General features: G+C 39.9%; 1 protein-coding gene across 4 annotated transcripts in view; it reads right to left on the bottom strand.

The window, feature by feature from the left end:
* The window catches only part of RBMS3 (RNA binding motif single stranded interacting protein 3), a 1,057,118-nt gene that overhangs the window by 750,323 nt on the left and 292,222 nt on the right, over positions 1–14,573 (bottom strand). For all 4 annotated transcript variants that reach the window (XM_073003441.2, XM_078377327.1, XM_073003440.2 and 1 more), the window contains exon 3: positions 1,857–2,030. In XM_073003441.2, the coding sequence (XP_072859542.2) occupies positions 1,857–2,030 (174 nt within the window). The remainder of the gene's footprint in view (positions 1–1,856; positions 2,031–14,573) is intronic.

Genomic DNA, 14,573 nt, shown 5'->3' with positions numbered 1-14,573 from the left:
TGAATTGTGGTGCTGGAGGAAGCTCTTGAGAGTCCCCTGAACTGCAAGGAGAACAAACTTATCCATTCTAAAGGAAATCAACCCTGACTGCTCACTGGAAGGACAGATCCCGAAGCTGAGGCTCCAATACTTTGGCCATCTCATGAGAAGAGAAGACTCTCTGGAAAAGACCCTGATGTTACGAAAGTGTGAAGGCAGGAGGAGAAGGGTTCGGCAGAGGACTAGATGGTTGGACAGTGTCATCAAAGCAACCAACATGAATTTGACCCAACTCCGGGAGGCAGTGGAAGACAGGAGGGCCCGGCATGCTCTGGTCCATGGGGTCACGAAGAGTCGGACATGACTAAACGACTAAACAACAACAACAAAAGATAACCTTGGTTCATGCTTGCCCAGGATGTTCTCATTGTGGAGCTGGGTGATCAAGAGAGAAAGAATGGCTAATGTAACATTTCTGGAACCTGAGGATGTGGTGAGGTGAGAGGCACCATATATATTTTGGATTATATATTTCATGGATTATAAATGCAATTAGAGCAGCCCTACCTGAAAGATAAGGGGAGCAATGGATATCTCTTTGGAGCAGGGTAAAATTCCACAGTGCTTTAAGGAGTCAATTGTAAGACCTTTATTTTTAAAAGCCCTCCCTGAATCCCACAGTATTGGATAATTACTAGCCAGTCTCCATTATCCGTTACTCCATTATTGAGTAAGGTACTGGAGTGAATGGGGGCTTTGGATGAGACATATTATCTAGATCCATTTCAATTTGGTTGAGGCCAGGTTATGGAAGAGAGATTGGTTTGGTTGCCTTGGTAAATGATCTACACCAGGACCTAAACATGGGAGTCTTGTTGTTGGTTCTGCTGAACCTCCCAGTGGCTCTTGACACCATTGACCATGGTATTCACCTGTATAGAATATTGATTGATTGATTGATTGATTGATTGATTGATTGATTGATTGATTGATTGATTGATTGATTGATTGATTGATTGATTGATTGATTGATTGATTTCTATCCTGCCCATCTAGAACAGGACTTGGAGGCAGTTGTTACAATGGCTGCAGCTGTTCCCAGAGGAATGAACCTAGAAGTTGGTGCTGGGGAGCACCTGTTTGAAACCTTGGTCTTTTGCCTGTGGGGTCCCTCAGGGATTGACTTCATCTTTTATGCTTTTTAACATCTACATGAAACCTTTGGGAGAGAAGGCTTAGGGTTCAGTGTCACCAGTATACCAATGATGCTCAGCTGTATTTCTCCTTTTGAGCCAAATTCAAGGAAGCTGTCTCTGTCCTAATCCAGTGCCTGATATGAGTAATGGACTGAATAAGGGAGAACAAACAGAAGCTGGCAGGATAGAGGTGCTGCTTGTCAGTCAAAAAGCAGACTAAGAAATAAGAAATCTACTTGAGCTAGATTGGGTTTCACTCCCTCTAAAAACTCAGGTGCATAGCTTGTGTATACTCATGGATTCTTCTTTGATCCTGGATGCCCAGGTCTTGGCAATAGCCAGAATTGCATCTACACAATTAAAACTAGTGTGTCAGCTGCACTCATTCTTTCAGAGGCCTGACTTGGCTCTAGTAGCACACACCTTGCATAATGCATTCCACATGGGGCTGCCTTGGAAGACAGTTCAGAAACTTCAAATGGTGTAAAATGCTGCAGTCAGATTAATTAAAAAGTAACATTTTTCAAGCACTCTGCTTGATCCCCATAACTAAAAAATCCATTCCAGTATCACTTGCACAGAATGAACAGTAGCAAAGTCTGCTCATTTTTCAAACTGCAAAAAGGGAAATCTTTCTACATTCCACTGAATAATTGGAGACACGCCACTAGAGTTACTTACCGTAGTATGCCCAGTACAGTAGGTGTAGCTAGCATGGGATTGGTAGTGCAAGTTTGTCCTTGGGAAACTGTATGTGTTCCAAAGAGGCTGGCTGCTGTTCCACTGTGAACTAAAACCAGGACTCATCGTCACTCGATATTTGCTGTTTTGATATGTTCTCACTGTGGAGTTTGGCTATCAAGAGAGAAAGAACATCTAATATAACATTCAGTTGTTTAAACTCCATGAAACACACTCAGTCTCCCATTGTGAGACCAAATACATATTTTATAATGATAGTTGTCAACTTAGGATCACCAGATGTCTGGGCTATACTTCCCAGAATCTCAGACTACTGGCCAGGTAGCTGGCACATTAAGAATCTAAAACCCAAAACATGATTGTGAACCAGTGATCTCTAGGAAAGGGAAGTATAATTGAAAGTCTATGACGGTAACTATTGTGTATTGGTTGTGTAACTATTACATACAAGGAACTAGCAACCTCAGAAATGTTAGGTCAACCCTTCAGATCGCCAAATAGCTCTGGGAAAACTTTTGCCTGGTATCCAAAGGCAGCATTGCCAGTCAGTGCAGTCAATAATGAACTAAATGGAGCAACCGTCTGACTTAGCATATGGTGGATTCCTCAGTTTCTGTGAGAAACTGCCCCCAACCTGGCACCCTCCAGCCAGCATTCCCAATTTACTGGAGAGCATTAGACTGGGGAAAGCTCGGCAATAGAAAAGTTAAACTTTTGTCGAAATGAATTTATCCCAAATTTATTTCAATTCTAGGGATCTCCAGGTAGTGTAATTTCTATCCAAATAGAGTGTGATTTTCAACATTCACAACAGTCACCAAATGTTACAGACCTTATGTTACAGAGAAACAAAACAAATGTAGACAACCTCCCATTGCCTTTCCAATACATATTCAAGGTGACCAGGATGTAACAGAAGTTCTTAATGGCTGCTCTTCTAGCCTTAAATCTAAGTATGCAAAGACAACATAGCAAGCAAATTTTATGTATTTAATGTATTGTATTGTATTCCACTATGTTTCTCACAGTATTTTATAGTATTTTGTTTTGTTCTTTTTAATTTATTGATGCTGTTATATTTTGTTATTTTCTTGTTCCTCTGTTTAGTTGTTGTAAATTGCCCAGAGTGGCCTTGACTGCCAGATGGGCGGTGTAAATAAATAAATAAATAAATAAATAAATAAACAGACAGACAGACAGACAGACAGACAGACAGACAGACAGACAGACAGATAGATAGAGAGATGCAATGTACCTCCAAGTTTTGTCCATAAAATACATGCTTATTTTCCACAGAGAAGGAAACCTTCCCTAGAAGAGTAGGAGTCCCCCCCCCCGCTCCATCCAGCAGCTTCTAGTACCTCAGACAGAGCTGCTCCCTTTTGTCTCACGTCAGTGAATCCTGCAGTGTGATTTCTAAAGATTTAACTTACAACTCTTCAAATACAAAGCATACAAATGAACACTAAAGGCTATATGTTAGTCATCGTACATGACAAGTGGTTACTTTGTTCATTTTAAAGAATGTGGGTTTTTTGGGGAGGGGGAAACGCTGTCCTTATACTTAAAGGAGATTCCCCCCCTCTTCCAAATAAACCTTTTATAGGACTATGAATCTTGGCAAATCAAAGGAAAGGTTGTGGCTAGAAAGACATCACTGAGGGGAAAAAAGAGACTCCTTTCCCTCCCCCCAAAGGAATGCAAAACACATTCTCTTTTCTCTGGCCTATTATTTATCTTTCACATCACTCCTGAAAGAATAAATCTTTTCTTTCCCAAAGGGTTTCTGTCACAGACTTCTAGGTGAATTTTACAGGAAGGGTGGATGTCAGAAAATCCTTTGTAGTAAGAGCCAGTTTAGAGGTGAGATGGCTATACCCAAATCTCCAGCTTTGCTATTAACCAGAGTAACATGGTTGCCTCAGATAGCAGATGCTGACACTGAGGTCTTGAAGGATAGAACTCTGTTGTGTTCTGTCCTGTCCTGTGTCCATTGAACTAGCCTTCAGCCTTCCCATTAACAGGATTGAAGAAAGATTCAGCTACCAGCTCAGTTGGATTCTGTACAGGAAACCAGGAAGCACCATCTTGCATTCACTTCAGGAAGCAAAATATTTTGTGCCAACCTCGCATGGAGTGACCATTCCCTAAGTCAGGGTCTCTGAAAGTGCTTTCTAGAATCTGGGTTTTGAACTACAGCAGCCATAAAACTGGGCTGCTGATTAGGAGACCAGACTCAAAGTTGAGCCATGGCTCATCCAGAAGCTCCTTTTTGTCTCAAAGTGATAACTGTTAAAATCAAACAAGTTAAGATAAAATGTGCCTTCACCTCCAGTTCCCATTGCTATTCATTCAGATAATGAAGGACTGCCAAATGTCATCCCTTCCCTCCCCACCATCTCACATCTCATTCTTCCTTCTATCTCTCACCTCCAGTCCATGAGTGTCATGACAATGTTGTGGTCTGAAGCCAAATCCTCATCTAGACATGCAGGCACAACACACAAGGGATTTCTATGCAATTATAAAATCTTTGCCTCTGGTCCCTATTTATGAATTCATTTACTCAGTTTTAGCAACATGATATAAACCCTACTGAAGAGGATTGAAAAACATTTTAATTGATTTAAAACCCACATTTCAAAAACTTTAACACCACCACTGAGATATTTGTAAACCAAATTTGTAAAATCACAATAAATGCACAAAATTGGTTTCATCTTCAAAGCGGACAGAAAACATTGGTCCAGGCATTTCAATTGCTTGGATCATCTCTCACCCAGATAACATTTTAGGATTTTTAAGACCCCCAGCTATCTGACAATTTTTTGGCTTGCATGCACTTAAACAACATGCATAATTTGACCAATAGATTAGAGATTTAAATCTTCCCTATTCTGTATTTTCAATGTCACTTTGAAGCATCTGATGCCATCTTGTAGTTTTTAATGACACAGAAATGCCATAGAAATAAATGGCCATAAAATGTATTGAAAGGATACGTGGAATTAACTCCTCAACACCTCTTCCCATGCCCCACCTCCTGTCTGCTCTTCTTCTGGAGTAGTTACTGAAACCCTTAATTGACTGTGCTGAATAATGATATTTTGCCAGAAAATTTCAAGCTGTTCAAACTTGATTCATTGCCTTTTTACTGCTGACATATTAATGAGAAAGGTCAAAATGCAGCTCTAAGTTCCATTCTTGTATCAGACTTCAAAAGATATTTGGGGTGTGCAAATGACTTCCGAAGCATAGTCCATGCTTTCTTGGTTGCTAAGCCTTTAAAATGAACTTCTCAGAAGCATGAGTGGGCTGTGGAAATGATGTGAATTTGAGACTCTCCAATCCCTGGATTATTATTATTAAAAGCATTCTGCCTTTGGCTACATTTTCTGTAGTTCTGTTTAAGAAAGAGAGAAAGACACACATAGAGATAATTGTGTCTGGAGATTCTTGGTAGGGATTTTTCTCTTCAGCTACCAATATATTCTCTTGCAAGACATGGAGAATTTCAGGATGTGACAGAACCCACTGTAGGAATGGATGCCATTCAATCAGGTGCCTCTGGGTGCAATACAAAATGCCCAATTCGAAACATGCCACAGTAGAGATTATAAACAAAATCCACAAATGATTAGAATGATGCAATAAGATTGTCTCAGAGATAACAGAGTTTTCCTTAAAACACAAGATGGGGAAGGTGAGACAGAAAATGCTAAATAATAATAATAAATCTAATAATAAAAATAAAACTGAAGAGCTGGAAGAGACCCTATGGATCATCAAGTCCATCCTCTTTCAAGGAGGGACAGAGGGGAATGGATCTTCCACCCTTTAATTTCACAGCCAAAGGCCTAAACTACTGAGCTATCCAGCTGTTTATGGCATGTTGAATGTGCTGATGAGTAGAAATACTGGTTTGCTGACATTAACAGAGAGCTGGATGGGGGGAGTAGGGGCTAGATTTATAAAAGGAGCTCCTCTTGTGTTGGTGAGCTTTGCTTTCATTAATGAAAACCTTGTACTCTTCTTATAAGAGAAGAGCAATGACGGCCAATATTTTGTGAGATTGTCCTAATCTCATGAGATATGCTTGATCACATGTTAAAAGAATGGGATTTATTGGGCCTACTTCACACATATCTCAGCAAGGAACCACTTCAGTCTTACAGGAGAAGCTTCTCAAAGTCCTTGCCAGGATTGTCTACCCATGAAAAAATAAGAGCCCATTTCCCAGAGAATACAGCGAGCAGTTATCTAACTTTGGAGGGAATGTCTGATTTAAAGGTACAATTTATAAAGAAGATCACGGTTGCCATTGACAAAACTATTTTAACTATCAAGCACAAATTATACCTCTCAGTACAGCAAATTAAGATGACCATGTTTTCTGCTTCATAATGTTTGAAGGGCTGTTGGAAGACAGTCCTTTAAATCTCTTCTGCCTGATCATTAAAATTTGCCAGAAGAACCCTCCTCCATGTCAAACCAGTGAGTGGTACATGATATAGAGATACAGAAAACAGTTTTCTCAGAGTGGCTTGCCTTTGGAATCCTGGAAAGTACCAGCACTTGCCTCCGTTTGGGCATTTAAAAACAAAACAGAAAACAAAAAACAAAACATTGGCTTTTAACCCAAGCACATTAATTACAGGATTATGGATCTAAGAATCTTCAGTTCTTCAATCTGTCCTAATCTGGCTTTAACAGCAAATCTATTATAAAATGCTGCAAAATGGTTTATTTGTTTTAATGTATTTAAATTGTATTAGTTCTGTTAATGTGATTTCTACTGATTGCATCTCACCCATTTTGTTGTTATAGAATGAGTGGAAAATATTTTTAAAACAAAAAATACACAAATACATAACCTGCCTTTTGTTTAAGTGCTTCTTATTTTAAGATAAAAACTCCAAAATATATGAAGAAACAGCAGGAGTCTTACAGTTGCCCATCAAAAGTTTCCTATGTATTGCATTTCTATCAAAATTATTGAAACTATTTCCAAATTTACACATGCATTAGCATATTACTTTTCTGTGTATTTGTCTCCTTTTTTGGCCTCTTTACTGGCAGTTGAGTTCCTGTTTTGGGCCAGATATATATAGCCAGTAGCCACCATTCCAGAGGATCTGGACAGTAATAGATCATTTGAGTTTTGCTACCTTGGGGAGCAATAAAAAAATGAAACAAAACAAATGGTTGACTTCCTAGGAGAAGTATAGTATGTGTTGCTGCTCCCACTGTACCACAAAATAGCAATTTATGTGCCCAAACAACTTGATTGATAATAAAAGCACTACTTTGGCAGGTTCTCCTGGAATACAAAATCTGTGCAGTTTGGAAAACAGGTGAAAATATGAGAAACATGAACCATTAATCTCTGAGAAAACTACTAGCATCACATTCCCATGCACATGTACAGATAGCAAGCACTTTTACAGGAAGTAAGATTTATTTTAAAATAAATAAGTTTAGGACTGGACACTAAGATTATAAAGGGGAATATAGGATAAAGCTGAAATGTATCAAAAGCTCCAAAATACCAAACATAATGCCCAAAATCTTCTTATGTAGTTCCAGTAGCATAAAACTAATAGCATAACTTTGGGAGGCAAACTTTGTGAGTTGTGTTACTCAGTGCATAGCACATCATGTCTACAACTCTCAGTCTTTTCTTGTGGCTAGAGACAGTGGGTTCCCCAATATTGATGTAAATGGTCATACAGAGGTGAGGTAACTTTTTTGAAAGGGAAGCAAATAAACTTAGCATGCAACATGTCCCAGTACAAAAACTCGGTACAAAGTATCTTCTTTCTCTAATCCTCTGCTAAACAGGAGCAGTTCCATCGGAAGTCGTTTTTAAATGGACCAGAAATCCCCACAATTCTTACCTCAATTTCATCACACACAGACAAAAACTGTGATCCAGGGGATGTACAAACAGCCTATGGACACATCTATTTTCCTTCTTTCAAAGATAACTTCCAAAAAAAATAATCCCCAGACTGCATCTTAAACATTCTCTGGGGTTTAAAAAGCATCATGAGCATTTTAAAGGTCAACTGGTCATATTTGCTTTCAGTGCTTTCTCCTTCTCCTCGTATTTCCCCTTCAAATAGTGAAGCTTTAAGTACTGAATCTCACATTTCCCCCAAAGTCCCCTTGGGAAGAAAAGGGTCAAACCACATGGTGACAGATTTGAAAAAGACAGTGGGCTATCCCGTCGTTCGTTGTTCAGTGCAGATAGCAGAAAGATCCTAGAGTGAAAGAATTTGAGTTCTTGCCAGGTAAGCCCTTGTGAGGGGAATTTGAAAATAAAGTCTTCAATTACAGACAGCACTACCAAGCCTTTGGCGAAAAAGCTGTGACACAAACAATTAGGGAGTCCAATATAACAGACAGTCCTAATGGTTGAGATAAGCCAGCTAAGAATATTCCCTTGAATACTCACTTGAGTGCTGTTTCTAAAGTATTCACTGCAAGCTTCTTTTATCTTGAGAGGTACCAACACACACAGAAAGAGAGCAGACTAACACAACCTGTGGTAAATTCCCACAGGAAATGCCTCTGGACTGTTTGTCATCACGGACAGGACAACAAGAAAAATGCAACATTGGTTTAAATGCAATTTAAATGCAATTCAAATACAATTTAAATTTAACTGTAATTTAAATAAATGCAATTATTCCTAAAGTTTCCTATAGTGTCCTTTCTGGCAAATACTGTAATATTTGATACAGTCAAAACCAGCTCATGGTGATTCACACTCCAGTGGTCCTCTATCACTGCAGGGAAAGAAGGAAATATCAGAAGGAAGAACTTTCCAGAAGCCTATTAATGTTCTTCAAAGACCATTTTTCCTGTGGAAAAATAATGAGCTTGACTACAACCCCATGGATTCCTTAGCAAGAAATGGCAACTCTTGTGCAATTTTTGGAGTTTCAAGAGGGAATTTTTGGCACTCAAGGTTGAAAAGGCAGCATTTCTGAGATTTTCAGTGTGAGGGAAACTATTCACTTTAAGGCACAGTTAGAGAAACACATGACTATCAATGGCTGCTCATAGTTATGACAACTATATTTTGCCTCCAGAACTGAGAAGCATATACCTCCACAATAACAGCTGCTTCAGAAGAAAAGTTGTTGGGTTCTGCTGAATTTGTGACCTGGCTGTGGGCTTCCCATATGCACTGGGAACAGAAGGCTGCATTCGACAGACCTGTGGTTGATCCAGCAGGACTCATATAATGCGGATTTATAGAAGTTATTGAGATACAAAAACTGAAATGGGAATATATATTTTTAATAAACAGGTAAAAAGGAATGTTTGTAAGACCAGTGTTCCCAATGCATGACAACAGTATACTATTTTTAAGGGAACTCTGCATATAACACCTTCGTAAATCTGCTCAGCAGAGCTACATGCTCCACTTTCTTGCTGTTGCTATTGTTTTATTTTTAAAGTATGTAACCCCAGAGAGAGCCCAAAACACTTTTGTGCCTGAAGCCAAAAATCTGCATGGTAAAAAATCATTCACAACATGTTTCTCTTTAATGGCAGCCTGAGCCCTTGTCCCTTTACCAGTATTCAATATTTTCAAGCACAAGGAATAACCATAAAAATGTTTGCGTAGTAAAATAGTACTTAACTGCTTTGTTCCAGAAAATGTTGCCAATCAACTGATATCTTTTTTTTTAATGCTCTGCTCTGTAATACCTCCACCTAAGAGTGTTGGAGTTTTGTTTGCAACTCTGCATGCTGCCTGTGTGTTTGTTTGAGTGGGAGGGACTTTTTTGGGCTGAGTGTCTATCTGTCCAACTAACCAATTGTTCCTTCTAGCCTTTGAATTCAAAAGAGAGCCCTGTGTCTCTGCTGAGCGCACTGCTTTCTTTTTCCTAGGTTGATACCAGTTGTTTGTTTGTTTGCTGCTGATCAGTTCTGCTGGCTGCTAGATATGAGCGCAGGAAAGAAAGCAGCATACACAAGTCTGTAATTTTCAAGCAAATGTAGGCAAAGAAAAGTTTTTTATTCTTCTTTCTGCAAATGTCTCAGAGTCAGCTATTAAGATTTTAGGTAAAGGTAAAGGTTCCCCTTGACAATTTTTGTCCAGTCATGTTCGACTCTAGGGGGCGGTGCTCATCCCCGTTTCCAAACCATAGAGCCAGCATTTTGTCCGAAGACAATCTTCCGTGGTCACATGGCCAGTGCGACTTAGACACAGGACACTGTTACCTTCCCACCGAGGTGGTCCCTATTTATCTACTCACATTTACATGCTTTCGAACCGCTAGGTTGGCGGGAGCTGGGACAAGTGACGGGCGCTCACTCCGTCACGTGGATTCGATCTTACGACTGCTTGGTCTTCCGACCCTGCAGCACAGGCTTCTGCGGTTTAGCCCACAGCGCCACCACGTCCCTTATTAAGATTTTAAGTGCCTGTTAATTAAGAAAGGGTGGGTTACCTGAGGAACTTGTACTTTTCAGTAATTCCACACCTTTATACAGAACTCATCTCAAAGTGTTTGTCCTGCACTCTTGTTGTATGTTCTGGTGATTGCCTCTAATTTCTGGGCAATCTTGAAATGAATGGATAATTTTAATCCACTTCACAATTTCAGGCTTCATATGGGGATGAAGACCCCTTGATTAGTATGGTGGATGAGTTAACATTGCTGAGTGACTATGAGAAGTGTCAGCCTAATTATTAGTCCTGGAAGTCTCAGAGAATTTCCATAAGATCAAGTCATGCCTCCTGGAGTGCTGGGTTGAGTTTCAGTACTGCAGTGTAATGTTGGAGTAGGTCTGTCCATTTCTATGGAAGTAATCTCAGGGTATCATGTAGGGGCTTCTCTTCTCTTCTATGGCCTTTGACATATAGGGTATTGTAGTTTTGATCTCGATCCTGGTGCTACTTAACATTGGCCTGAAATTGCTCAGGGAAGTCATTTACAAGTTAACAGCATGTCCCTCTGTTTCTCCTTTTCACTTGTATATCTCCAGCAGACTATAAAACCCCTGAACAGATACTGTATCTGGAGGGAGTTTCTGGATGCACAAGGTCAAACAAGATGAAACTTAGTCCAAAGAAAACAGAGGTACAGTGAATAGGCTAAGCAGGTAAGACAAATTGAAGAATGCAATTTGGGGCTTCTAGATTCTGCAGTGTCTGTGGAAATACCAGTGAAGGTGCAGCCAGTGCTGTCTTCTAATAGCAGGTACAATCCTGTCTAGAGATACTGCATCTAGCCTCACCTGCACATGCACTAGTTCTCCCTCTACTAAACAACTGTAATGTTCTTTAGATAGGCTTGTCTTGAAGAGGACCAGAAACGTCAGCTAAAGCAGAATCATGTACTTGATGAGGTCAGAGCATACTCAAAGACTACCCTTCCTTTATGCTTTGACATAGCCTCAAATGTAAAAATCTGGCATGAGGTGGAAAAAAACATAAGATGTCATTTACATCAGCAGTTTTTCCAAAGATTATAAAAGCCACAGTGGAACATATTATCATCATTTATTTTACTACTCTGTTTATTACTTTAAATCCTGGAGAAGTACTCTTCACTCTCATAATATTTTTACTCAAAACACTTTAACTGAGAAAATCCACAAATCCAACAAGATTTACGTCAACAGAAAAAAATACACTGTTATGCTTGAAGTCTGTGTTCGTCTTATTTCATTTTCTCTGATTCTTTCTCTGCTAATGGTTGTGGTGGCTATATAGGGAAACTAGAATTATATATCAAACTCTTATCTGCCTGGGCTAGCACACTTTTGCATTTTTTTTCTGTGCTAGCTCCCTCCCCGTGGTCTCCTGTTTTCACATTTCAGATGGAAATAGTGAGTACTATGGAACAATTTAGCTAAGTGAATGGACTACCATTGGAGATTTGATGATGTAGGGAGGAGGGGCATCAATCCTTTCCTTCTACCTGCAAGAAAAGCATAATACTGTTCATGGAATATTATTATTGTGGCAGAAACAGAAAGCCATTGAGCAGCTCCAGAACTTGAAAGAACTGTAGTTTTGAACTACAACTCACAGGAACCCAGAACATAATGTTCTTGTTTGGTTTTAGAAGTGAAGGTCAGTTGTAGTTGGCTAGTACTTGAAGGAGAGATCAACTAGGAATACAAGGATCCCCAGACAGGGTTATAAAACAATTGTGCCTGAAACCCTGGATAGCTGCTACTGGTGGTCCAGTCACAGCTTGAAAGGGCCAAAGGTCCAGGGCTCTCTGAACAGTAGGAATAATGTCTCTATCTGCTACCAGCCTCAAGCTTACTTCCCCCCCCCCCCGAGTTTTGCTGCAGTTTCTAGGAACAGCATTTTGTTGCAGCCTATCATCTGTATAAGACAGCTTCCAATATTCAGTGTAAAACTGATCATAGTTCTAAGACTTAGCATAAAATATGGCAAGGTGGTGCTTAAATGAGGTTCACGTCACAGGGGAAACAAGTGTCAGCAGGGAAGGAAATCACAGAATCTTAGTGTCGGATGGGGCCTATAAGGCCACTGTGTTCAACCCCTTTTTCAATGTATGGAAATCCCACGTCCTCTATTTCAGGCAGCAAAATGCCTCAGACCAGTGCTGGTTCCTTCCTCCTTTTTCCATCCCCTTAGGCAGTAACAGAGACCACGTATCTGCTGTCTCCAATGATCTCCAATAAGGCAGGATGGAAAAGGTGGGAATATACTTCCAAGGCTGCCTGAATCCAGATGGCTATGTATACTCTTTCACAATGTATCACTTGTGCAGCATGCGTGAAGAAGATACTTAGTCAGTTTGTGAAGTGCACAAATGTTCATATAGAAATATATTGCTATCCAATCCATGTATTAAAATATAAAGGTAAGTGGTTGTTGTGGGTTTTTCAGGCTCTTTGGCCGTGTTCTGAAGGTTGTTCTTCCTAACATTTCGCCAGTCTCTGTCGCCGGCATCTTTCATGTCCAGCTTGTTTTAGGGCATGTTCAGCTACTGCAGATTTTTCTGGTTGTTGGACATGAAATACTATTTCAAAGTACTGAAATACTTGACAACACCAGCAATCATTACGTCAGACTGCACAGGGAAGCCATTGAAATCCACAAGAACCAGCAGAACTTCAACAAAAATGAGGAAAGTTTGAAACTCAACAAAACTTGGCTCCCTGCTCTGAAAAATACAGTGTGAAAAAGGTCAACGAACTCTACCCAGCCACAAGGACCGGGGATCACTACACACAAAAGACCAGCTAATGACACCCATCAATCACAGTGACAGATAATCTCTCATCCTTATCACAACAATACACCCACAACAAGATACACTAATCACCCATCTCCTGAAAAGGACAAAAGCTTAGCTCACAGCCATAAATACTCAACTCCCAACCAAACTACACCAGAGCACAGAGTGCTGTCCTCTGAAGACGCCAGCCACAGAGACTGGTGAAACGTTAGGAAGAACAACCTTCAGAACACGGCCAAAGAGCCCGAAAAACCCACAACAACCATTAAATCTCCACCAGCTTGCCAGTGAAGAGGATGTTGGCGACTGGCTGATAGTTGTTGACACTGTCAGCTGCTAAACTGGATTTGTTTTCCAGATCAGCTTAATGCGTGTCTCCTTGAGGGTGAGGGGGATCTCAAGGAGTCCTTCCAAGTTTATTATGCAATAGCACACAAATGTTGGCAAATGCTGTCCAGAAATGAACTGCAATAAAACACTTTCCCAACCATAGCCTAAAAATCCAATTTTTAAATTTTTCCTGACCATCGTATTGCCTATTTTTGGTATATGACAACAGTCTCCACTGGCGCGAATGGCTAAGCAGTTGTCATAATATTCCTCCTTGAGAACGTATCAGTGTTCTTCTTTTCAAACTACAAAAATCACTATTTATACAAGTTGTCCAAATTCTTATCTGGAGCAATTGAAATGTCTGTCATATCCTTCCCTAATCTCTGTTGCTTATAAAAGGATTAGAGCGATGGTAGAGATGAGTGAATAAAAAAATGCTAAGCTCTTCCTGAATTTGTTTTCAACATTAAAAATATTCAAAACAATTGGCTATACCGACTTTGAATGCTTTAAGTCTTTAACATCCTTGAGAGGAGAAAAATTATGCAAGGCATTCATTAAAAGACTATAAAATTGGATGAAGCTGCATTAGAATCTCTTTCCTTGTTATCCAGTTTTATGCAGAAAAATCATGTTTTAAAACTCAGCATTATACATTCTTTTCCTTAACACAACAGAACTGAAAATCACTGTTGCTGGGGCCAGGAGCAGCAGGGAAGAATTTCAGCATTAAAGACCTTCCCCTCACAGCCCAGCAGCCCCAAAAGCTTCTCCAGGTCAAAAGGGACCCCTAAGGAGCTTTGGAACTGGGAGGAGGGAACAGGAAGTTTTTAATTAAAAATAAACAGCCTAACACAGAGAGAGCTGCAAGAGCAGGATCCCAGCCACTAAGTTAAAATTAATTATATTTTTATAATCTTGAATATATGCTGCTATAAAGCAGACCATGTAGGATTATTCAGAGTCCGTGCCTTACACAAACGACAAAGATTTTCTAAGACACTTGCAAATGCACTAAAAGTGTTATATAAATGATGATGCTATCTCTCCTTTCCATTTGATTCCAAGGAAGCTGTTCCGTTCTACCTAGACCAGTGCCTGTTTTCAGTAATGGACTGGA

The sequence above is a fragment of the Pogona vitticeps genome, chromosome 6, assembly GCF_051106095.1.
Source record: "Pogona vitticeps strain Pit_001003342236 chromosome 6, PviZW2.1, whole genome shotgun sequence".
Classification (NCBI taxonomy): Eukaryota; Metazoa; Chordata; class Lepidosauria; order Squamata; family Agamidae; genus Pogona; species Pogona vitticeps.
This window is presented reverse-complemented; position numbering and strand designations above follow the sequence as displayed.